The sequence below is a fragment of the Phaenicophaeus curvirostris genome, chromosome 6, assembly GCF_032191515.1.
Source record: "Phaenicophaeus curvirostris isolate KB17595 chromosome 6, BPBGC_Pcur_1.0, whole genome shotgun sequence".
Taxonomy (NCBI): Eukaryota; Metazoa; Chordata; class Aves; order Cuculiformes; family Cuculidae; genus Phaenicophaeus; species Phaenicophaeus curvirostris.
The window spans coordinates 48,138,970-48,162,218 of NC_091397.1; the positions used below are offsets into that span (position 1 = coordinate 48,138,970).

The 23,249-nt window shown below is 40.9% G+C and overlaps 1 protein-coding gene across 1 annotated transcript in view; it reads right to left on the bottom strand.

Annotated features, from left to right (window-relative positions):
• Positions 1–4,433: 4,433 nt before the first annotated feature.
• The window catches only part of SNRK (SNF related kinase), a 42,824-nt gene continuing 24,008 nt past the window's right edge, over positions 4,434–23,249 (bottom strand). The window contains exons 4-7 of the mRNA XM_069860109.1: positions 16,041–16,182; positions 12,769–12,981; positions 11,534–11,668; positions 4,434–8,328 (exon numbers count right to left, since the gene is read on the bottom strand). Of these exons, the coding sequence (XP_069716210.1) occupies positions 7,110–8,328; positions 11,534–11,668; positions 12,769–12,981; positions 16,041–16,182 (1,709 nt within the window). The 3' untranslated portion in view covers positions 4,434–7,109. The remainder of the gene's footprint in view (positions 8,329–11,533; positions 11,669–12,768; positions 12,982–16,040; positions 16,183–23,249) is intronic.

The window sequence follows — 23,249 nt, forward strand, 5'->3', positions numbered from 1 at the left end:
TCTCTGTATGCTGCTCTTTGTCCTTTTACTGGGGTGTGTACACGTGTTTGCTGTGTTTCATACTGTTTGATACTGTGTTTCAGCTTGTTTTTTTACATTCACGATGTCATCTGTTTTCATTTCTCATTGGAGAGAAAAGATGTTTCTGTTTGTGCTTCTGAAAGTCTTTGTATCATTTTCTGCTGTAGGTGCAGCTGTAAAAGTTGTGGGATGCTAGGGATGAAACTTACTGACAAGAACCTGTTGCCAGATGAAAATATTAGACAGAATAAATAAGATATTTACCAGTAAGTGCCATTCACGTGCTGTGTCACCAGTGTGTCTGCTCCTAGTCCCCAAGGCACACGGGGTTGGAGACTTCATTTTCCTGTCATGCTCAGGCCAGCCCCTGGTGCAAAGCTGGCACATGAGGCTGTTGGTCTCTCTTTTTTCTCAGTGTGCAAGAGAGAAGGACACAGTGAGCTATGTGGAAAAGGGAAACATGCTCAAAAGTGAAAGGAAACAAAGCCACCTAGATCAGAGGTATCCAATTCCCGGTGACTGTCTTCTCTCTTCTTCCTTGGGGTCACCAAGCAGTTTGAATGCAGCGGTAGCTGAAGCTGCTGCTCAAGCCCTTCAGGCAGGCAGTGGTGGCTTTGTGTAGTGTTTGTGGGAAGCGTGAGTGGGCTCTGAGCCGCCGCCTCGGGACCAGGCACAGCTCTGCCTGTACCTCCGTGGTGGGCAGCAAGTCCCTCCCTAGAGGTTCATGGCTCAGGTCCCTCACCCAGCTGGAGAGACCCTCACACCTCACAGAGAGAGCCCGGGTGCTGGGCCTTTCAGGAGCGCCAGCAAACAGACTTTGGTGAGTGGCAGTTATTCTGGGTCTAAGAAATAAAATGATCTCTGATTTCAAGCTTTAGGGAGAAACCTAAGATGAAGCTGGAGGCATCTTGTTTAAGACAACTGTGTGGGAGTAGCCCAAATCCATGAGGCTTGAATTGTCCCTGGCTCTTTAGCAGCAGTGCTTAGAACCAAGAAGGATGGTTTACGGAAAAGGGCAATGATAAATAATTTACTGGTGATACAAAAGTTCTCCTCGGGTATGTTGTGAGCCACAGGTCTAATTGTGTGGATCTGCTGACTCAAGATCTCTACTGTACTGGCTGGACTGCAGCACCTCCTTTTGAGCTTGAGGACGGTAGAAGAGGAAAACTCTGGAATCATTACATGGGGAAAGGTTCTGTAAGCAGGCAAGCAATTGATTTGTGGGAATCGATCTCAAATATCTTTCAAGAAGTCGTGCACTGACTGAGAGTTTACTTCCTTATTCAAATAAGCAAAGCCAGCAGGAGCCATGCCTGCTACCACCATGTGCTTTCTTCAGGAAAGCTCTTCCCTGACTCATCCAAGCACAGGAGGGATGGCCACCAACAGCAGAACCTGGTGACTCACCTGCCAGCCCTGCAGACTGATGTCCTCAGAGAGGAGGGATCTCTCTGCACCCCACTGCTTGATATAAACCGCAGTGGTGATAGCAGCTGTCATCGCTGGTGTGATGAGGATGATCCTGGGCATGGTGTAAGAGAGCTCATCGGCCTTTCCTGCCCACTCCTAGGTCTGCAGGGCTGAGCCAAACCTCTCCCAGGCCTTGGGTACTCAAGCTGAGTGCATGTGGCGTACAAGCCATCAGAGAAAACAGATCCTTCCCCCCTGCATCCCCAGCCCTGAGGTTCTCAGGAGAGAGTAGTGAGAGGGAAGGAATAAGAAGATATTACACAAGGGTTTGCTGAAATTAATTGCTAAGGGCCTCTGACATGACACGTCTGAGAGCTCAGTGAAGTCCTTACACAACCACCATGCCTTTCAAGTCCTCTGAAGTATCAAGTATACTTGCACTTTTCATGAGATGTACTACAGCTACCCTCGGGAAAGTAAACAGAGGTCACCTTTTGTTTTTTCCCCCTTTTACTATGACGGACAACTCTGTCACTAGTTCGGGTTCTTGACTTCTAGAAATTGATGTCACTTGTAATACGCACAGCTAGGCCAAGCTGAGTCACCTGCTTACAAGTAATTAAAATTTTAAGCTCAAAAAAAATTAACCAGCCCCAGTCTGTGCTTCCAGAAGGGAAGATGTTGCTCCAGAGAAAGGCAGTCGGGCTGTGCCTCGTAACACGGTGCCTGTGAGACTTGAGTGAGGCTTCAGTCAGCAGGCAACCAAACAACTGAGTCACCATTACGCTTTCCCAAGCACAGGCACAAAACAGCGTTGTTGCTCAAACCTCTTCCATTGAAAGCAAGTCATCATCTGGAATCAGTGACAGGCAGAGCTGCTGTGATTCACCCACAGAAGTTAACCACGGGAAAGGCTGCCGGGTGGCTTGGTTATCTCTATACAATGTTTAGGACAGTCCAGTTTGCTCCTGTTCTCCGTTCATTGCCGGCCATCCACACTGGGATTTCTCTATGACCGCAAAGCACGGTTCTTTATCTACTAACGCAAAATTAGTGAAAAAATACCCTGACCCGTGTGTAGCAGTTACTGAGATGATGTTGCTTGGCCTTATCTTAAAAAGAGGAGGGGAGGACAGCATTTGTTACACCTTTCCTTGCTCAGGCATGGTTGCAGCCCCAGGCTCCTTGGCTGCTCCACTACGGCCACCTCCGCTATGTTTTTGCATTGTCCAGAGCTGGAAACTCCCCAGCAGAGGCAGCGTCCCAGCTCCAGAGGCCTGTGGGCACAGCTCCGCACAGCCAGCCCATCGTAAAGCAATCGTACATTAATTGCATCTAATTACCTGACCTGTTAAATGCCAGTAATCCTTCTAAATGCACCAAACGCTGCGCGTCCATGTCCTCTCTGGGTCATTACGAGTCATGTTTCGCGAGCAGTTAAGTCACAGGCTGTTGTGTTAAATCCCTGCAGGAGATGGCGAGCGGGCTGTGCTGAACTGCTCCCACTGCGGGTCACCAGAGGTGGCTCCAAGGGTGACCTGGTCACGTGCAGGAGAAGATACTGGTGATCACCCACCCTCAGGCTCTCCAGGGCACCTGCCATCGCACATGCTGCTGGGGCCAAACAAGCAGAGTGTGTGCTGGAAGCCAGTCCCTGCGCCACCAAACAGCTTTCGCAGTGCCTTGCAGCCCCAAACTGCAACGTTCCACACTAGCTACACATCACAGCACAGCAGTTTCTAAGTGATGACAGCAAGAGCACACGCTGGGATTTGAGCTTAGGTATTTCAGTTGTTCTCTCAGTTCTCTGCTGACACACTTAATTTTAGACTCAACGTTCAGGAGCAGATGTTTTCCAGCACATGGCAGCCTAAACACTGCAATGTGGGACACAGTTGTAAAACGTACACTGTGAAGCGGCGGCAGTAAATAAGTGGAATTAACTCCTGGGATCGTGTTACATGTGGCAGCAGAAGCAGAGCAACTCGCATGCGGAGAGCGCCGTCCTACGCTCTGGGTTTAGATCTGGGGCGTTTGGGTGACAAGAACTTTGCCTTAACGCACCCGACATTTGGTGCGCAGGCAGCGTGGCCCCTGGGCGCTTCTGACCCATCACTGCTGATGCCAACACTGTTGGGTTTTATATTTATTTTTCTTTTAGTATTATCAGTTTTACACTGTAAAGAAGAATAATGCCAAGGTTGGTAGGTTTGGGTTAAAAGCCTTCAATCTGTACTGGTGAAACTTCACCTCATTTAATGGTCGCAAGAGAAAAAACGTTGTTTAACCAACGCCTATGCAGATCTGGCACGCTGGCACACACCAGTCATCCCATCGAACAAGAAAAACCTGAGACAAGTGAAGAGCCAGGCATTCCCAGGAGCTGCGGCCGGGGGGGTGAGGGATCCCTTCTGTCACTGGCCAGACACGCATGTGGCTGAGGAGAGACTCACCTGGCTTACCTGGGCACATGCACAGCAAATATTTCACCCGAGATTGTGAAACCCACTGCATTCTGTACCCAGAGCTGCCAGGACAGCACCAGGTTTCATAGAATCACAGAATCACCAGGTTGAAAAAGACCCACCGGATCATCGAGTCCAACCATTCCTATCAAACACTAAACCATGTCCCTCAGCGCCTCGTCCACCCGTTCTGCCTAAGGACCAGCTCCCTCAGCCCTGAAACAAAAAGCCGTTTCGGCAGATGCCAACCACAGCAGCTTTTAAGCTCAGATCAACAAGTTCAAATGATGCAAGAGAGTAACAGAGTGGCTGCAAATTCACATCCAACCACACACGAAGCCATGTTATTTCAAGGGAACTGAGCTTACATTCCTACTGCTTTCTAGTTCCATTTATTACTCTATGTGAACTTGCCCAGCGCTGCTCAGAGGCTGCAGCCTTGATCGCTCCCTCCCAGCGAGGACTCGGCCAGGAGCTTGCGCTGCCCCTGCAGCCAGCGAACACCCGGAGTAACAAACTGCATTGACGTGCAAATCATAGGGTGAGCATCAATCAAGACATCACTTTTATTAACTGCATTTTCCATTTCTGTCGCACACCATGAATGTCTGTACAACGAAAAAGCCAAACATTGCTGGAGGCAATAAGATCAGCTGATATTTCTGTACCCTCTTAACACACGCGCACACACACACACAGAGAGATTCTTTCTTGGTGAGAAATTTTTATATTTCTGTTCATTAATTCTGCTTATTTATACTGCTACTCTTAAAATTCTGTGTCAAGATTGTCACATCTTAAATACAGATTAAGTTGCTAGAGGTACATTTTTTTTATATATATATATTTATATACACACATACAGAAAAATACAAGACTAATTGTTTTCCACAATATTTAATTTATACACTACTGTAACTATATGCAACTTTTAAGGACACGTTAAGGGGTACAAGAAACTCTTTACTTGTTCTAAATAGTTTGGTCCAATATTACCTTAATGTAGTGGTTATTCTCGCCCTTCCTGTTACGTGACAACATAATACAACATACACCACATGCACAATCATCCACCTGCCAACAAAGGGATAAAGGACACCACTCAGACTAACGTTTGTATGCCCAGAGGGTCAACCAACCACACACAACTATAAGGCTATAATACAACTATGCAGCATAAATGGTCAACACTGCTGTTCTAAAGTGAGCACCATATATACAGTTGTATATAAAAACATTGGAAACAAAATACACCTGGGGTTAGTTAAAAGGTGCCATTCCAAGGCTGTACATAATATCAGGAAAGAGTATTTACAATACTTGGAAAAAAGCTGCAACAAATAAGTTTATTGCCAATGCCCTTTACAAACTTTTCTCCTGCTTAGATGTTACGTTCACCGTCCGTGAACCACACATCTCATTTCTGGCCCTTGGTAAGATCCCTGCTCAAAAATTTTAAGCAAATATGTTCTATGGCTTCACCCACACATCTATTCTTGTAGCTTTTGATTTATAGGTATCATGCCGACTAAACCGCAACTAGAGTTTAAAACTTAAAGAAGTAAAATATGTATCCTTTGCCTTATTTAGGAAGTAGGATGTAAAATCCCTGGCTAGGCCAGCCAGTAAGAATACCCCGTGCAATTTAGACTCTTTTAGTAAAGTCTTTTTCCTAATTCAGAAGAGCTGTGATGAGCTGTAGAAATTCTGACCAAGCGTAACGCCATTCTTTGGTGCTCTGCTCGCTGCGGTGGAGGTGAAATGCGTTGTATTCGACCGTTCTGCAAGTGTTACAAGATGCTCAACAGTGTAAACTCCTCTCAAGACAGCCAATGTCTGCCCAGGGCGCTGCTACATCATACCACCAGTTTTACTAGCATTGCTTAGAAGACCCAGTGCACAGCATGAAAAAATAAAACATTCTTGCCCTTCCCAAAACTAGGAATCTGCGATATATTTTATTCTAGATAATAAAATTCCACAAAGTTAATTCATCTGGTCAAAAGTATCCTTTTGTACAGAAATACTCTAAAGCAAGACCTTGCCATGGCAATGGGATACCCGATAGAAAGGCTAAGAGCTGTAAAATAAATACTTTCCTATATGCTATTTCAAATTTACTTTATGAAAAAGCATGATTACTGAGGGAAAATAAGGGCACACATGTGGGGAATAGCGGTACTTTAAGTCTTAAAGAGAGTAATAATGAGAAAAATGTAAATGACAAGAACAATTTCAATTCCAATCCAATTACCTAGAGGTTTTCCAACCCTTATTGCCTTTTAAAATCTCAGGGAGGGGAGGAGAGGAGAGGGGAAGAGGTTTGCAAGGTAAAAACCTAAAATATTAAGTGTCATGGTATACTAATAACAAAAGTAATTTATACAAATACTTTATTTTCAGTTAGCATGTAAAAACTCAGAAGTAGACTTAATAATTTACCTTTGTTATATTAAAAAAGAAGATTGTCTGCTTGTAATATTAACATATTTCTATGGGAGAAAGCTGCCTTACAAATCTACTTGCCTGTTGGATTTTTTTTTTTTCAAAAGAAAACTGCCTCTAGCGAAACAAGATCTTTTCAGTTTGATTTTTGAGCCACAACTTTATCTGTATTATAGCTTAAGACAAATAGGTGTGGGTTTAAAATCATATTTCAAGATCACTACTTTTCAGTGCATCTTTGCTTTGTACAAGCCTTGGAACATCTGAAAGCTCCCTGAAGAGTTTTCAGCATCAAAACATTATTGCTTTGGTTCTGTTTCAGACACATAGAAGTATGCCACATATCACATATTTTAGTCATCACAGAAGGTCAGAACAAGAATTAACATTTCACAAGCAAACAGAAGCTTCTCTCTCTAGTTTAAGTGCAGAACATGAAACTTCTAAGTGCTCCATTTACATTAGGATCCAGATATTTATTTTAGATTAATCCAGATCTTCCATAGTAAAATTATAAATGTAAAAATTACACAATAAAATATTCTGTTTTGTTGAAAAAGAAAAAACATATCGGCTAGCAGCATGCAAAGACCATGCATTGTCATACCATCAAGCAAACACAAAATGAAAGTGTAATAAATAACTGCTCAAAGCCCACTTAAAAATCTTAAGACAACAAAAGGGGGTCCGTGACAAGGTGTTCACAGCTCTGAATAGGAAGAATGATGCTGTCAAGTAGATTGAGCCATTAACGTTCGGTCACTGTCAAATGACATGACAACAACTGGTTTGACTGGAGGTGCACAGCAGCCCCTCCTTTGGGTTCCGCTGAATATTCACAGATATCGTCTTTTCGCAGAGAGGTAGTTGTAGCACATTGTTTTTCAAGTTCCTGGTCTTTATCCGTTCCAATTCATTTGCTTTGTCTGACATTTGGTCAGAAAAAAATTTTAGGTTGCCCAGCGATGAAGCCTGGTTTGAGCTTCCGCTGGAGCTTATACACATTTTCCATGTTGATTTCTCCTGTACTTTTACACTGGAAAAAGACAGATTGTTTTGAGGATCAATAATGTATTTAGTGCTGCCGTGGATCTGTGAGCCTAGGCAGAGGCTCATTAACTTCAGGCTTTCAACCAGATCCCCTGCGCTTCTAGATGATAACTGCATTGAGTTTCCAGATCCAGCGCATCTCCGAGTGGAACCTGAAGTGTTGTTGGTGCTGCCGCCAGAGCTACCAGAGGGACTCCCCCCACCTTTGTTGTTGTCACTTGGGCTCGTTTTGTCTACCCCTCCATTTCCGTTGCTTGGCTTGCTTTGTCCACCTCCATCTCCTTGGCTGCCGGGTGGCCCTTCGCTGCTATCCCGTCTATGCCAGGAGTAAGTAAATCCACTATCTTTGTCTAGGCGTCTCCTGCTTTCCGAGTCATCATCGCTTGTTTCTGAGCTACTGCAGCTAGAGCCCCGTCCCTGGCTTTTCCTCCTGTGATAGCGTTTATGCACGGTACTAGGTGAAGCGATGTTCATTTTTAACCTGCTGAGCTTCGGGGGTAAGTTCTCATCCATGTCAAACTCGTCATCTGACTCACCCTCCTCAAAGATTTGGTTGAGGACTGGTGCACTCTTTCTGGAAGTAAGACGGTTTGTGACCGAAGGCTTACGACGCAGAACAACTTGAGTAGAAAGCGAAATAGGTTTCTTATCTTCTTCATCCTCCTCTTCATCTTCTTCTACTCTGAACAAGCACTTCCGGCCACTTGTAGTGGGTTTTAAGCTCACTGACGGGACTGCTGAAAGTGCCGGTCCGGCTAATTCAGGGATCTCTTCTTTCTTTGCTGAATCGCCGAGGGTCTTGCTTCTGTGGCCGTTGAGAACATTCTCAGCCGTACGAGCTGGTGACTGAGGAACGGTTGCATGGGAGAGAGGAGTAGCTGTAAGGTCATCCTCCAGATCCTGGGGGACATCAATCTTTGTTGGCCACGATTGCCTACAGAAGCAATTAGAATGGATGAAAGAAAAGTTAGGTCACGGTGAGCATTTCAGAAGATATAAGAGAATGTAAGATCTGCATGAGAGAAGCACAAGTGTTGCCTTACAAAGGGGCCTGCTGAGTCGAGTGTTTGTAAATAACAGAGGAGCCGGTAACTGAGGAAAAGGAAACATTCTCAGAGAACGTGCATTCCTTTAGAAATAACAGGAATTCCTGTTATTTGAAAGGAACATCATGTACACAAAAGTATAGTTTAGAAATTACATCGGTTACTGTCAAATGAAATCTTAAGATTGCACTGCTCTCAGAAAATGAGTCAAGTAATAAAAAACTTTAAATAATTGTGTCTCAAAGAAAACAATCTGAAGTGGATACAGAACCATTAGTACTTGGAGGATGATATGAGCTGATTCAAGCACAACTTAAACGTGACAGTATTGCGAACTACTTTTAATCTGAGGCTTCTGTTATTTTTCTCCCAATATTCTTAATATAGAATTCTGGTTAGAATTAGCATGAGTGAGACTGAAAAGTCAAGTCAGAAGAAACATTCTCTCATTTTCAGTAAGTCTCACTCAGAACAAACTCTATTCTACAAAATCCCCTTTAAGCTCAAACACACATGAATTGAGATCACACATTTATGTGACCTTAGCTGAGCAACTGGAATAATACAGCTGCATGAATTCAGGACTCAAGCTGCTTAAGAATGTGATACTTGAATAAACTGTAAATCAGAGTTCATAATGCATGACTGTACTAGTGTTAGCTCAAATCAAAATGAAAGTAACACTTGTGTGCAAACCAGTTTTGCAGTCAGCAGCTGATGTCTTATCTCCTGTATCCAAGCTAGTATCTACTGATTTGTATTTTACTTTAAATCCTGAAATATATTGTAATTTTCCCATAGTACACACAGACTATATTAAGAACAAAGGCTATCAAGTCTTTCCTCTCTCTGTCAGCATTTGGAAGTCTAATCCAAAAAGACCAAACACCTACATACCAACACCTTAAAGCTGGACTATTCTTCAGTTCCTTCACTCAGCATAAACCCCATATTTCTTGTGGAGACCATGAATTTTTTCTACCCTCTCAAAGTAAGTTATCTTTAAAAATGTTTGCAAATCACTTAACTTTACATCACTAAAATACTCTAGCATTGCATGAAAAGCTGTAGTAGAGACTTCTGTTCACATGTGGATAGCATATTACCAGACATTCCTAACCATATTTTGGTCTGCCAAATGAGAGGGCTTTGTGGCTTAGTAGCACAGTTTGGAAGCAAAGTCTAGGAGGAAAGCATGAGAGGAAGCAGAGTGTTCCCCACCAAGTGTGACTCCAGATATCTGCTTGGACAGTCTGCACATGAAAACAGAAGGATCACACCAGCTTCCTGATCTCTGCTGTGTTAAAAGGTCAAGCTGAAGAAACAAGGAAAGCTCAGGCACCACTTTGATATTCTTATTCTAAACATATCCTTCTGAAGTGTTTAAAGTTAATGGCAGTACCTGCAGTAGGACTGCATTTGCTCAAGGCTCCCTCTGTAATGGCTGGATAGAAAAGGATCTCGAAGCGTGAGATGCCTGTCTACACAGGGAACAACTGGCAGCTCTCCTTCCAACTGTATGAACTTAGAAGATACTTTCTTAAAGCCAGCAGTAAACTCATCCAGCCTGACTGCACACCTTGCTTTGAAGTGCTAGCTTCAGTTTTGCTTAACAAAGCAGTGATACAAAAACCCACCAGGATCCTCCCGCAGTGGGACCTGGCTGCCAGCACACCCGTGTCAGCCTGTGTAGGAAGAGCCACACAGGCTCCTCCCCATCTTGTTGGACACCAACTTGTTGGTCGCCTCCCACTGGTTTCTCTCCCTGAGCAGCTCTGCCTGGAGGCCACACAACCAGGACCCAAGCTCTCCAGACAAGAAGTGGAGCCTGGGCTGTGGTCCTCCTTGGTTTGACCCTGGCATCCCCCTGCCTCAGGCCCCAGCTGACTCCAGAAATGCTGGGAACCACTGACCTAATTTTCTGATGACTTGTGCTATGCTGGGTATTTTAAACACAAACAACTGTCTGGAATTAACAAATAGGACTTAAATAAATTACAAACGTAACTGCAAAAGCCACAGAAAATGAAGATCTAAATCTTCCAAGAATTTACCAGGCTTTAAGAACAGACTGGTTTGTCAGCAAAAAAAAGGAAGAGCTCTGTGGCTGTCACAATAAAGGGTAAATATAGTATCTAACAGTGCTGTAGTTTCCAGGCAATAAACCTCCTTACTACAGTATGTTTATCTCCCACAGCAGCCCATGTTTGCCTCCGTTCCCTTCCCCTCCTCCCCTTATTCCCAGCAGGCCTGAGAGGACAGTGGGACAGAAGGGAAGCTTCAGGTTGCAAGTAAGTTAATTTGGTCTTTAAATCTTTTGAAGTTTCAAAATCGAAGTACTCCACTACTTTGCTGTCTTTTCCATGAGGGCATTTTGACTGAAGTAATTTGTTTTATAACTAATACTTAGTATGAGACACATTTGATGCTTTGCTTGGGATTTTTTTTTTTAAATAAATTGACATAAAATAAAAGGATGATCCATTAGGAAAGAACTGCAGAGTGAGTGTTTCAGAGGGAACCTCTGTAACACCAAGCTCCCAAGCAAGTAGGTTCTGTAGGCAACCCTCAGCTGCCTGCGACAATAACTCCTCTACATAACCACACAGCAGAAGATAAAATTTCCTACACAAGTGAACATTGGGTGAATGACCTCTTAAGTGCAGCAAAATGATTTCAATCTACTCTAGCACATACCAAAGGGTGTGGTCTCATCTAGAGATGACAAAGCGGTTGAGAACCACTGCAAAGTTCAAGAGAAACAAGCCATTATTCAAGCAGATGGAACGGTATTGAGAAGGGACTCCTCTAAAGCCTCCAAAATCTCAGCCTAAATCCAAGGTAACAATCAGCAGGTGTGAAAACTCACTGCTTCAGACACAGATTTCAAACTGATTGGACATTTCCTCAAAATGGTAGCAATTGAAAATACTATTGGTAACCAATTTCTGAACAGCTTCTGAAGCATCCACAGCACTTCAAAGAGATTTAAAATTCATTCATTATTTTCCTGTTTCAAAAGAAGAAGTACTAGAGCAATTCAATAATATTCTCAATAAGCCAGGTTAAAAATTTAAATTCCTAAATTCTCACCTGAACTGAGCTTTGATGTTGCTAGGGCTTGCAGATCTGGTCTGAATTTCTTTCTCTTGTTTTTCTCGCAGAATCCTTTCAGCTAGTAAGAAGTAAGTAGCAGTGATGTGGTTGTATTTGTTAGTTTCCAATGCCCTGATGAAAGTACAAAACATGAAATAAACCATCATTGTTTTTAGAAACTTGGACATGGCAACTTGCACAACTTGCTGTATTTCTCATAGCAGGAAGGGTGCCTGAAAACAGAACTGTGTATTTTTGATGTTTTGACAAACATGGTTTTATTAAAAATAAAGAGCCAACAAGTCTAGTAATTTCAACTATAGTTGAATGAGGACATTCTCAGGATATTATCCAATAAAATTAAGGAATTCTTCTTTTCTTGAACATTCTTTAGATACTAAAATTGTACTTCATTAATATTACGCATCAATGATGGGCTTTCCCACTGGCACATACAATCACAAAGTGCTAATACTTATGTGACAACTGAAGGAAAAACCTTCATTATTTTATTCTCATTAAGTTTAGATTAAAATCAAGCTCATAAGCCAGTAAGCATCATTCAGACATTCTAATAGAAAGGATGCTGCTGTTGTACAGCTAAAAGCCTAAGAAATGAGCCAGCTGCATCCTCCTGCCCTGCCAATGGTAAGGCAGTAAGGTTTTCAGCTTAAACACAAACAAATAGAAAAAACAATTTTAAGTCTTCTTTCAGTTTGGGGAATATTTTAGAAATTTGGGGCTTTTAATCTATTAGATGAAACTATGTAAGCTTCTAGCAAACTCACTCAGCGATAATGACTATTTTGCATCGTACAGGTAAAAAGAATAATATTTTAAATTAAGATTTAGTTGTACTAAGATTCAGTTGTACTGGAAATGCTTACTATTCAGGCATCCTGGAAAAATGCTATACGTTATCACCTCCAAACTTGCATGAGATACGAAGCACAAGTAAAATCACAGATTTCAAAGTAGTTATTCAAGATGGCAAACTATTGCAGGAATTAAACCCTGTTCAAACACATTTCCTTGAAGTTTTTCTTCAGGTTGGGTCTATTCACGTACTTCTCATCCCAGAACATCCTACCACAGAGCAAGATTCTAAAATATTGTTTGTTAACTGAATGCCGTGATATTTAAACACTGAAGTGCCCAGGTTCCCTCTACACTTTTTAATAAAAAATGACAGATGAACAAAATAAACCACATACAGAAAATTGACAACTTACTCCACTATTGTATCTCGGTCTGCTATGTCACCAAGAACCATGCGCTGTATTATACTGTTGTGTTCTTCCTCAGACAGATTTTTATATGACACAAGAGGAATATTGTACTTTGTTGCAGGAGACGGGTCAACTCCTTGGAGCCACGCGTGGTTTTCAATCTCTTCCAAAGACGCCCTTCGCTTCGGGTCTCTCTGCAACATCCGTGTAATCAGACTGTGAATAAAAAATAAATCTAAACAAAATGCACTCACATGTTTAAAAAGCAGCCATTGTAAGAGCAACATCAGGAAGAAATTTTCTGCTGTCCATCCACATAGATCTTTGGAAGACTTTAGGTAAACAATGTGATGAGAAATTATTTATTCTCAAAGACATTCCAAATATTGCTGAACTGAGACAATTTACTTATTAAAAATTATAAGTATCATAAACACTGGCATTTTCATTTACTGTGCTTAGATTCTTAACCTGATTCTTCTGGTATGTTTGTTTTTAATAGATCTTATAGGGCAACTATCAGAGACAGCCCACAGGCTGGCCTGTAAAGTAACAGAAATATAATTTTCTGTTATTGCTGCTGTCAACAAGAATATGGAATGGCAAGATAAGAAGAAATATTTTATTTTGAAATAGCTATCAGACATTTGATTCTTCAGTATCTCTGAAAGAACAGTGATCTATTCTACCCATAGAGAAGAAAAACCCTAAAACAAGATGCTATCTGCGACAATGTGAGACCTCATCTGGGGTATTGTATCCAGTTCTGGAATCCTCAACATAGAAAGGATATGGAGCTGCTGGAACAGGTCCAGAGGAGAGCTACAAGGATGATCAGGGGGCTGGAACACCTCCCATACGAGGACAGGCTGAGAGAGTTGGTGTTGTTCAGCCTGGAGAAGAGATGGCTCCAAGGAGATCTTATAGTGACCTTCCAGTACCTGAAAGGGCTACAAGAAAGCTGGGGAGGGACTTTTAACAAAGGCCTGTGGTGATAGGACAAGGGGCAATAGGTATAAACTGCAGAGGGGCAGATTTAGACTTGACATAAGTAAGAATTTCTTCACAATGAGGGTGGTGAGGCCCTGGCACAGGTTTCCCAGGGAAGCTGTGGCTGCCCTATCCCTGGGGGTGTTCAAGGCCAGGCTGGATGGGGCCTTGGGCAGCCTGATCGAGTGGGATCATGGCAGGGGGTCTGGAACTGGAATAACTTTAAGGTCCCTTCCAACCCAAACTATTCTATGATTCTATGATTAAGTGACAAATCTACTAATGGACTGATGCTGAGTGTTTACAAGTGCTGGAAAGGAAATGCATTAATTCCCCAAATAAACAGAGAAAGATGACTTGATTAGCACAGCACATGTTTTTCACTTACTATATGTGAAGAATTCTTGGGGGAGGTATTTTTGGATTTGCACAACCACAAGAACACAGATATATGGTTTTGGTGCCAAAGGTTCAATGATACTTTATTGCTCCAACTTGTGGAATGAAACTTCTGTGGTTCTCACATAATGCTTTTTGTTGCACTAACTATACTTCACCATGCAAATTCAAACTGTGAGGCACACAAATCATGAAGGTAATCACCAACACTGTTTAATTATTTTTTTTTTTAGTGTCAGATGATGTATGGAATTAAAAATGGAGGTTAATTCAGACTTTGTAAATCTACTGTAAAAAGAGTATGTCACATATATACTTAGTAGCTGTGGTCTCTGCCTTTACCAAAAGGAAAGGCGGAGTGAGACATGGGAGCCTTGATTTTCTTTGCTTTTGTTAATAATGTGACAGAAAGGGAACAAACTAAATACTTCATCTGACTTTTTTTAAACTACACTTGCAGTAAAACCACACAAACGTACTGCACGTGTCTCTAGCTTTAAGCTTGCTTTTGCATCCCAAACTACCAAGAATGCTTTCACCTCAAGCAGAATCTTTTCCCTAAGAAAACCTGACCTATAGAGGTAACTGATTCTACATTGTTGATGCATTGTGTAGAGAAAACAGATCTACTCGGGCCTTTAAGCATATTAGTGTTAGCCATTATATTAGGCAAAAGGCTGCAAAAAATAAGTTTCCTGGCCTCAACACAGCATGCAGCATCTCAAGAGCTTTAGCTGATAGAATTCACTGATAAGAGCCGTCTTTTAAACCTCTTCCTGTATCATATTTTAAACCTCTTCCTGTACGTAAAGCTCTTCAAGCTGTTGAAAGCACTGACAGCATTTTTCCATGTTAGTGTAAATGCTAGAAACTAATGACAAGACAAGAAAACCAGCTATGGCACCATGTTATGCATTAGATTCCTGGACCACACAGATGGCAAGTGAAGAGAGGAATGGTCATTATGACTGCAGCTGTAATAAATGTCATTCTGTGTCAAAAAAACAGAATCCTAGATGCTGTTCTAGTTTTCTGACTGGACCAAATCCATTTTTCAAGCATTTATAAAGTCATCTGGACTTTCATATGGAAAATTAAAAGTACTCTACTGCAGATTCAAGAATACAGCCAAGCATTGTTAAATAGTCTAAGTGATGCAACTAGGATATACATTATAAGGACTAAAAAGGTCATTATTGACAGGAAATATCAGAACCTTCTTAAAAAATAAAAAAGCTGCAGTGAACACTGCAGGAAAACAACACATCAAAATGAGTCATGATTCTCAAGCGGCATATGGTATTTGCAGACAGAATATTCTTCTGCCTTGATTGCCTAGAATGTTGATTTGGAATTGCAGTTTCAGTAAGAGATGAGCAAAACTTGCTATGATACTCGTGGGCTTTGAGAATTTCTATTTTGAATAGAAGTCTGTAAGAATCTTTATCTTTTTAACCCCTGCCACAAAACACTCTTGGCAACACCTTGTAATTTGTCTAGCCAGAGCAGTGGCTAAAGCCAGATAGCGGTGAGCAGTTTATTCAATCATTTATAAAATAAGGGACGAATGAGACACATAAAACAAAGATACATCGTGTAAAATCAAAATTAAATTTCAGACATGCATGGGGAACAACCTATTGCCAAAAAAGTATCATTAACTTCTAGTAAGAAGTGACACAAAGGATAATAAAATGCAATACTGGTGCCCAAGAAACTATGAATTGATGTGAAGAAATACTAAGAACTAAGCAAAAGCAGTAGGCATAATATCTTATTAACAGGCAAGGAAAACTCCACATGCTGATAATATGGTGCAGGGAACTCCCAATGGTAATGAGAATCCACTTAATGAATGCTTCCGAGTTCTTTAGAACTCTACTTACTCTTTACATTCTTTGGACACATGAGGTGGCACTGTGTATTTGCAGTCCATTATCATAGTCAGAGTTTCACTGTCATTTGCTTCTTGAAATGGTGGCTGTCCACAAACCAACATGAAGAGGATGACCCCCAAACTCCATATATCTGTAAATATATAGTAAATAATTTAAAATAACTGTGGGAAAGAAGACAATTACCATCAAAACTGTGAAGTATTCTTGAGATGCATACTGGGGTTATTACTGCACGCTCAATTATCAGCATTACTTATGTAATTTGCAATTCCATTGAAGTACAAAACACAGTAGTTCCATTGTTTTTATAGTTTTAGAGGAAAAAAAGTATCATATTTCCATCACTTCAAGGATGCATAACAGTTTGAGATTTATAACATCTTTGATAACAAAATGTTAGATAAAGCTGAAGATAATCTAGTCACTCAGAAGATAAGAATTCATTAGCCTTTTTTTCGCAGGTAGGCACAGATTATTAAAGAGATTCATATTTAAAGCCCGTTCCTTTTAGAAGGACTAACATAAAATATTCCCAGTATTGTTTTCACATTACTCTATAAAGTAAGACATTACAATGAAAGGCACTTATTTCAGTGAGGCTGAGGTAGATACGTTTGTACTTCAGTAGTGTTGCTTTAAAAAATTCTTTGCTACTTCTAATGGTAAATAATAAATCAAATCATTTAGGCATAGCTACCTTCTTACACCAATCATATTACAAATTGTGGGGTGTTTTGTTTTTTTCTTTTAAATACCCATCAAATATAGCATAATTAATTAATAGTGATCTCTACTACACTCTGTAAGACTTCATGTTTCCTTCTAACTCCTGCTTCTGTAATAAAAAACATCTAACAACTGTCTTGTTCTCCAATGAAATGATATACCAAAAGATGAAAAAGCAGCACTGCTGAGCATGAAGCCCTTTAGTTGGTTTCTGCCTACTCTAAAAGCTAATATTTAGTTAAAAAGTTTACTAAGAGTTTGCCTGGTTTACCTTTCACAAGTCTCACTGCAGTCAGTACAGGAAGCTTAAACATTAAGCAATATATTCTATTGCACAAAAGTAAATAAATATGTCCAACATATCCCTAGAGAAAAGGCCATGCTCTTAAAATTCAGCTACAACACCAAGTTATGACGATTCCAATGGCAATTTTCGGTCTTACACCCTAGAATTTCACAGACCTGTACCCAGTAAACCCAAACTCCAGAGGAGGGCTGTGAAGATTAGCAGAGGGCTGGAGCACCCCTCATACAAGGATGGGCTGAGAGAGTTGGGGTTGTTCAGCCTACAGAAGAGAAGGCTCTGGGGAGACCATAAAGCAGCCCTTCAGTACCTAGAGGTGGCCTACAGGAAAGCTGGGGAGGGACGTTTTATCAGGGAGTGCAGGGATAGGACAAGGGGTAACGGTTTTAAGCTGAAGGAGGGGACATTTAGATGAGATAGTAGGAAAAGATTTGTTACTGTGAGGGAGGTGAGGCACAGGAACAGGCTGCCCAGAGAAGTTGTGGCTGCCCCATCCCTGGAGGTGTTCAAGGCCAGGTTGGATGGGGCTTTGAGCAACCTGGTCTAGTGGGAGATGTTCCTGCTCATGGCAGGGGAGTTGGAACTGGATGATCTTTTAAGGTCCCTTCCAATCCAAACCATTCAATGATTCTACAAATAAACCGGCAGAAGCCTCCTGAGGAAAGAGAGGAGAGGAGCCAGCAGTACTCTAGAAAGCAGAGCACCAGTTCTGTCCTGGAAGGGCTTGTAAGAGCCTACACTAAGTTCCCTACCCAACTGCATCTTGCTTTCTGTGGCCTTCTCAAAAGACTTGATGTGCATTTAACACTGAGGGATGGCTATGATTTTATATAAGAATGTAAATCACACACATTCATCTCTAGAACAATTACTCATTTTGCTAGTTACAACCCATTCTTCAAATGGTTTAGCTGACAGCAGAAGAGACACGCTACATGGTAATTTTCTTTAGAGCTCTAATTTGTAGTAAGTGTATGCTATTAACTCAAACAATTATCTGATATCTGTTCTGCTTAGTAGGGTCTAAATCCTATAGGTACTGAGCATTTCCAGGCCAGTACACCATATATATATACCTGAAAATCCAACACGACTATTGACATGCTTAGCACTCGGTAAGTGCTTTATTACTTTGGCAGCCTGATGCCAGAAAGCCGAATGTTGTGGAATATGGGATTTTTAAAAGCCTATCTATTTTGCGACACAATGTATCCTAGTGTTCTGTTACATGCTGTCCCTACAATAAAGCAATGCTTCACATCTCCTTTCAGGGTGAAGTATTTTACAAGAGTGCACATAAGTCTTCATAATTACAAATTACGTTTGCTATAATGAAGCAATATTCATTGGCTAAATTTGAACCAAAATTAAAATACTGGGGAAGGGAGCGATAGAATTAAACCAAAAACTAAAAATAAGCACATAAAAAGCTCAAACAGAAAGAAAACCATAATATTCTAAGAAATCAAGCTTAAACCAATGAGACAGTCCTAAGAAAAGGATAGCAATCACAGTAAGACAACAATTTCCATGAAATCATCATATACAGGAAATTCTAGTAGACTGTAAAGTTTCAAGTGCACTGAGTAGATACTAAACATCCATAAGTATTTTCTTTTTTCGGTCTTCTGTTTTACACACATGGCTTCTTTTCTAGGGCATATATACACTTCTCTGGTTTTCAGTTTTGGGGGAATTTGTAATGACAGATACCGGTTTAGTTTTCCAAAAGTTATTTAAGTAAATATGTATATACATTTACTTTATTAAAAGAATTTAAAAACCCACAACTTTTCAGAAGCAGAATCTAGCTGATCCTCTAAATGCAAAAAAAAAACCCCACAACCCTATTGTTTGCTATAACAGTGTCCCATTAGATATCAACCTATATGTTTCGAGAAATAAAACAGTAATTACTGATTAGCCAGCATATAACAGAGATTTTTGTGTATCTTCTTTCATTAGTTACTGTATTTTGCACTCCATATCCACTCCATTTCCAGATATGAGGAGCTGCAGATGGTGAAGTGAAACAACTTTTTTCTTTTTTTTTTAATGCAACTACATGAAAAATATAACACTAACTCTTGTTAGCAGAGAAATATCAACCACACACTGAACTGCTACTGTATTTCCTTGTGTTATGCAGTTTGTATTAGTAAAAGGACATCATATATGCAGAAAAAAGTTTTGTTGGAAACTAAAATAGTTAAGACCTTTTGACATTTTCGTATTAGCTACAAATTCTCACACTGTCAGTAAAGAGCACTAGGGTAGCAACAGCTAAACTTTATCTCATTCTTACATAATGCAGGTAAAGTTTACTATACACTTTTCTGACAATGTGTATTTTGTTAGCCTCCAGCATAGCAGACACTTATTCTGGCCACCTGGACAGAAACAATTACGTGACTTTTAATTCCCACTGTATTTTTCGTAGCTGTGACTGAAGAACATTTTCATTGCATCCTCGGTCACAGCTACTAAAATGACTCAGCTCACAGTGTCAAGGAAACAGCTAAGTAGCCTAAGCAGACTTAAAAGTTTACTAATAACTAGGAAGCAATAAAATAGTGTGCCTCAGTCAGTTGAATCGATATGCAAAGCCCTGGAAACAGAAAAATCACTGGAAGACTTAACACAGATCTTATTATGTCACAAGACTGATGTCATCTTGAGGTCACCTTTGAACGCCCTCCAGTATCATATTATAGCAAGCCCCTCCTCATTTATGGAAGCAAAGCCAAGCATTGGGATGTCTACAGGTGTATTAGGAGGGCACATTGAAGACTTCTGTCTTGCCCCTTCACATGCAGCCTCATAAATCAAGAGGTTTCTCCCCTGTCCATTTTCTTTGCCACAGTTTAAATCGATCCAATGGCTCGATTGTTAAAACAAACCAGCCTAGTGAAAGGTGGAACATGTTTAAGAAGGCTCTCCTTCAGGCCAATTGCAAGTTGCCACTTTATTAAAGGTAAAGGCACAACAGAAAATGTAAGTGTTGCTACAGTCAGTCACATCTACAAAGAGCTCACAGCTTTTTGTGCCTCCAAAAAAAGTAACAAATGTTACTTAATAAATCTTCCAGCAGCTTTTGTCCTACATACAAGCCACTGGAGATAAGCTTTCAGACCTTGGGTTGCAGGTGTTTGCAGAAGTTTTTGATGATCTCTGGATGGAAAAGTTGTGATGGCCAAGTTCACTCTTATGTTTTGCCATTCAGCATTTCAGGCAACAATCAATGGGTGTTTGTGTTAAACAAGATGAACACTTAATGAATCACCATCGTGAATCAAAGCTAGGAGGGGTGTTGATTGACTGAAGTGACCCTTCACCTCTGCTTGGCACCAGTGAGGCCACACCTGAAGCACCGTGCCCAGTTCTGGAGTCCTCAGTACAAGAGAGAAATGGACATACTGCAGAGTCCAATGAAGGGCTACGAAGATGATGAAGGGATTGGAGCATCTCTCCTGTAAGGAAAGACTGAGAGAGCTGGGTCTGTTCAGCCTAGAAAAGTGAAGGCTCAGACGGGATCATTATCAACGTGTACAAATAGCTAAAGAGAAGGCACAAAGATGGATCCAGGCTCCTTCCAGTGGCATCTGAATGTTAGGAAATATTTTTTCATCTGGAGGGGAACTGAGCCCTGGCTCACACTGCCCTGGGAAGTTGCGGAGTCTCCATCCTTATAGATATTCAAAAGCTGTCTGGACGCAGCCCCAGACAATCAACTCCAAGGAGTTCCTGCTTGAGTAGGGGCATTAACCAGATAATCTTCAGAGGTACCTCACTGGAGTATGAAGGACCAGCAGGAAAACTATACTTCCTTTTCACCATCAGCAGTGGACTGTAGGTGTTTATTTGCAAAAATGAAAGCATGACATAGCACAGTAAGAACTAAAATAATGTTGATAGTGTATGTGAACATACAGAACTTGAATGCCCCATTTAAAACAGCACAGGGTTGTGTCAATAAAATGCAATTATTTTTCACTCTTCACACCAAACACAATGCAAAAGACAGTAAGCATGAAGGAAGTGGTAAAAAAAAATGCTGACAGGAAACATTAAACACTTTCAAAGTAAATTCATTTGAAATATACAAACTCTGCAAGAATGATGAAGGCTGAGGGGAGACCTTATCACACTCCACAAATACCTGAAAGGAGGTTGTAGCGAGGTGCGTGTGGGTCTCTTCTCTCAAGAAACAAGTGATAAGAGGAGAGGAAATGGCCTGAAGTAGTGCCAGAGGAGGTTTAAGATGGACATTAGGAAATATTACTTCACTGAAAGGGTTGTCGAGCACTGGAACAGGCTGTTCCAGGGAAGTAGTTGAGTCACCATCCCTGGAGATGTGGTGCTTAGGGACATGTTTTAGTGGTAGACTTGGCACGGTTAGGTTAAGGGTTGGACTCAATCCTAAAGGTCTTTTAGAACCTAAATGATTCTACTATTATTCTTTTCTATTAATAAAGAGAATACTCATCCATCCTCTAGATCTCAAGGATTCTAAGGAAGATGGAGATGGTTTGCACTCAGCTGAACAAGTGCTTTGATCAGCACTTGGTCAGAACACACTGCCCATCCTTGTGCTGCACCCTGCTATACCTGCTTCTGCTGGGGGTGATCTCTTCACTAGCAGAGCAGACAATGGCATCCTTGATCTTTCATTTCTAAAACTGAAAGAGTGTTCTTACCCTATTACAAAAGAGTTTCACTCAAACTGAGTGAAAGCTTCAGTCAAGGTCTAGTGATCTAATTTGGTCAGAAGCACTAACTTTGACAAAATAATTATGTGAGCTGATTAGAAAGATGTTGGAGCAGCAATGAAATAAGAGCCTGCCACCTCATCAGAGCAAGGCTTCCAGAAAATAAGTAGCATCTGTTTTCAGACCAGGTAGTAACTAAGGAAAGGGGGAAGAAAAATAAACCAAAGTTTAAAGGAACAGAAGTTTTTCTTTAGATCTCCACACACTTGCAAACCCACACTTTTTTAAAGTGAAGGCAGCCTTTATAGTATGTTCTTTATTTGATATACCTTATGTCAACTCAGGGGATAAATCCTAGCTAAGATAGTTTCCTGCTTTCACACATTATTAGAAGCTATAGATGGAAATTTAAAAGCAAAGATTACAACACCTGTTTACAGTTCTACCCCTTCACCAAATGGCTCTGGCTCACTAAAGTGTCGCACAAGCACCAAGGTAAAAAATACAGAAAAGTGGGTGCAGAACTCTATGGGAAGGACCTGAATGCAGAGCAAGACTGGTTTTATTTTTTTGAGACACTTCAATGGGCTGTACCATTTAAAAAAAATAATCTCACCTTCAGCTCAACACAAACATGGTTTCCATAGAATATATACAAGTAAAGAATTCTGCAGAGATGTGTTTCTGCTCCAACTTCACACCCCTGTGTGAAGGTTTGTTATACATAAAGTTAATACATTAGCTACAGTGCTATGCTAATGCTTAAAAAAAATAAAATCAAGTTTTAGACAAAACCTTTCGATGTAATGTATTTACTACTGGAGAGTTTAACCAGATAAAGGAGCAGCTTTTGTAAGCAAAACTCCTTAGCTTGGGCCAATGAGCTGGCATACATTTGCAGCTATACTCCCTTATGACAGCTCAGAACTCAGGTGCCAGTGCCAGTTCTAAATTTAAGACATCTAATTGAAGAAATGCAGGGAAAAGAAGGATTAGAGACACCCATTTTTAGAAGAGCAGATTTAAACAAGAATTTATTTTTCACAATTTCAAGATTTTTACTACTCTTAGTAATTAGCAGCTGAAACCTTTATGGGAACTGCTTACTTCTCTCCTTCCCTCCAAGGGTCACCTAACTTGCTCTGCAGAAAACTGATGGAAAAGCAGACTTCAGGCCTGACATACTGCAGGCACTTAGCATGCTTATAACCTGTGCAACTTCAAATACATATACTGACGGAAGGCACACTCCTACACTGCAGTGGTCAAAATCAAAGTCTCTTTCAAAAGCATAGTGAAGATCTCAAGATGCAATTTAGCCTTTAAATTGGGCACTAATAACTTGAAACTGCCATTCCTTTAATAATAAAATAAGAGAGATTAGGACTTTTAAAAGCACTAGCTAGCAAGCTGCAGTACAGACTATTTTATTGTTTTTAAAGCCATTAAATAATGCTG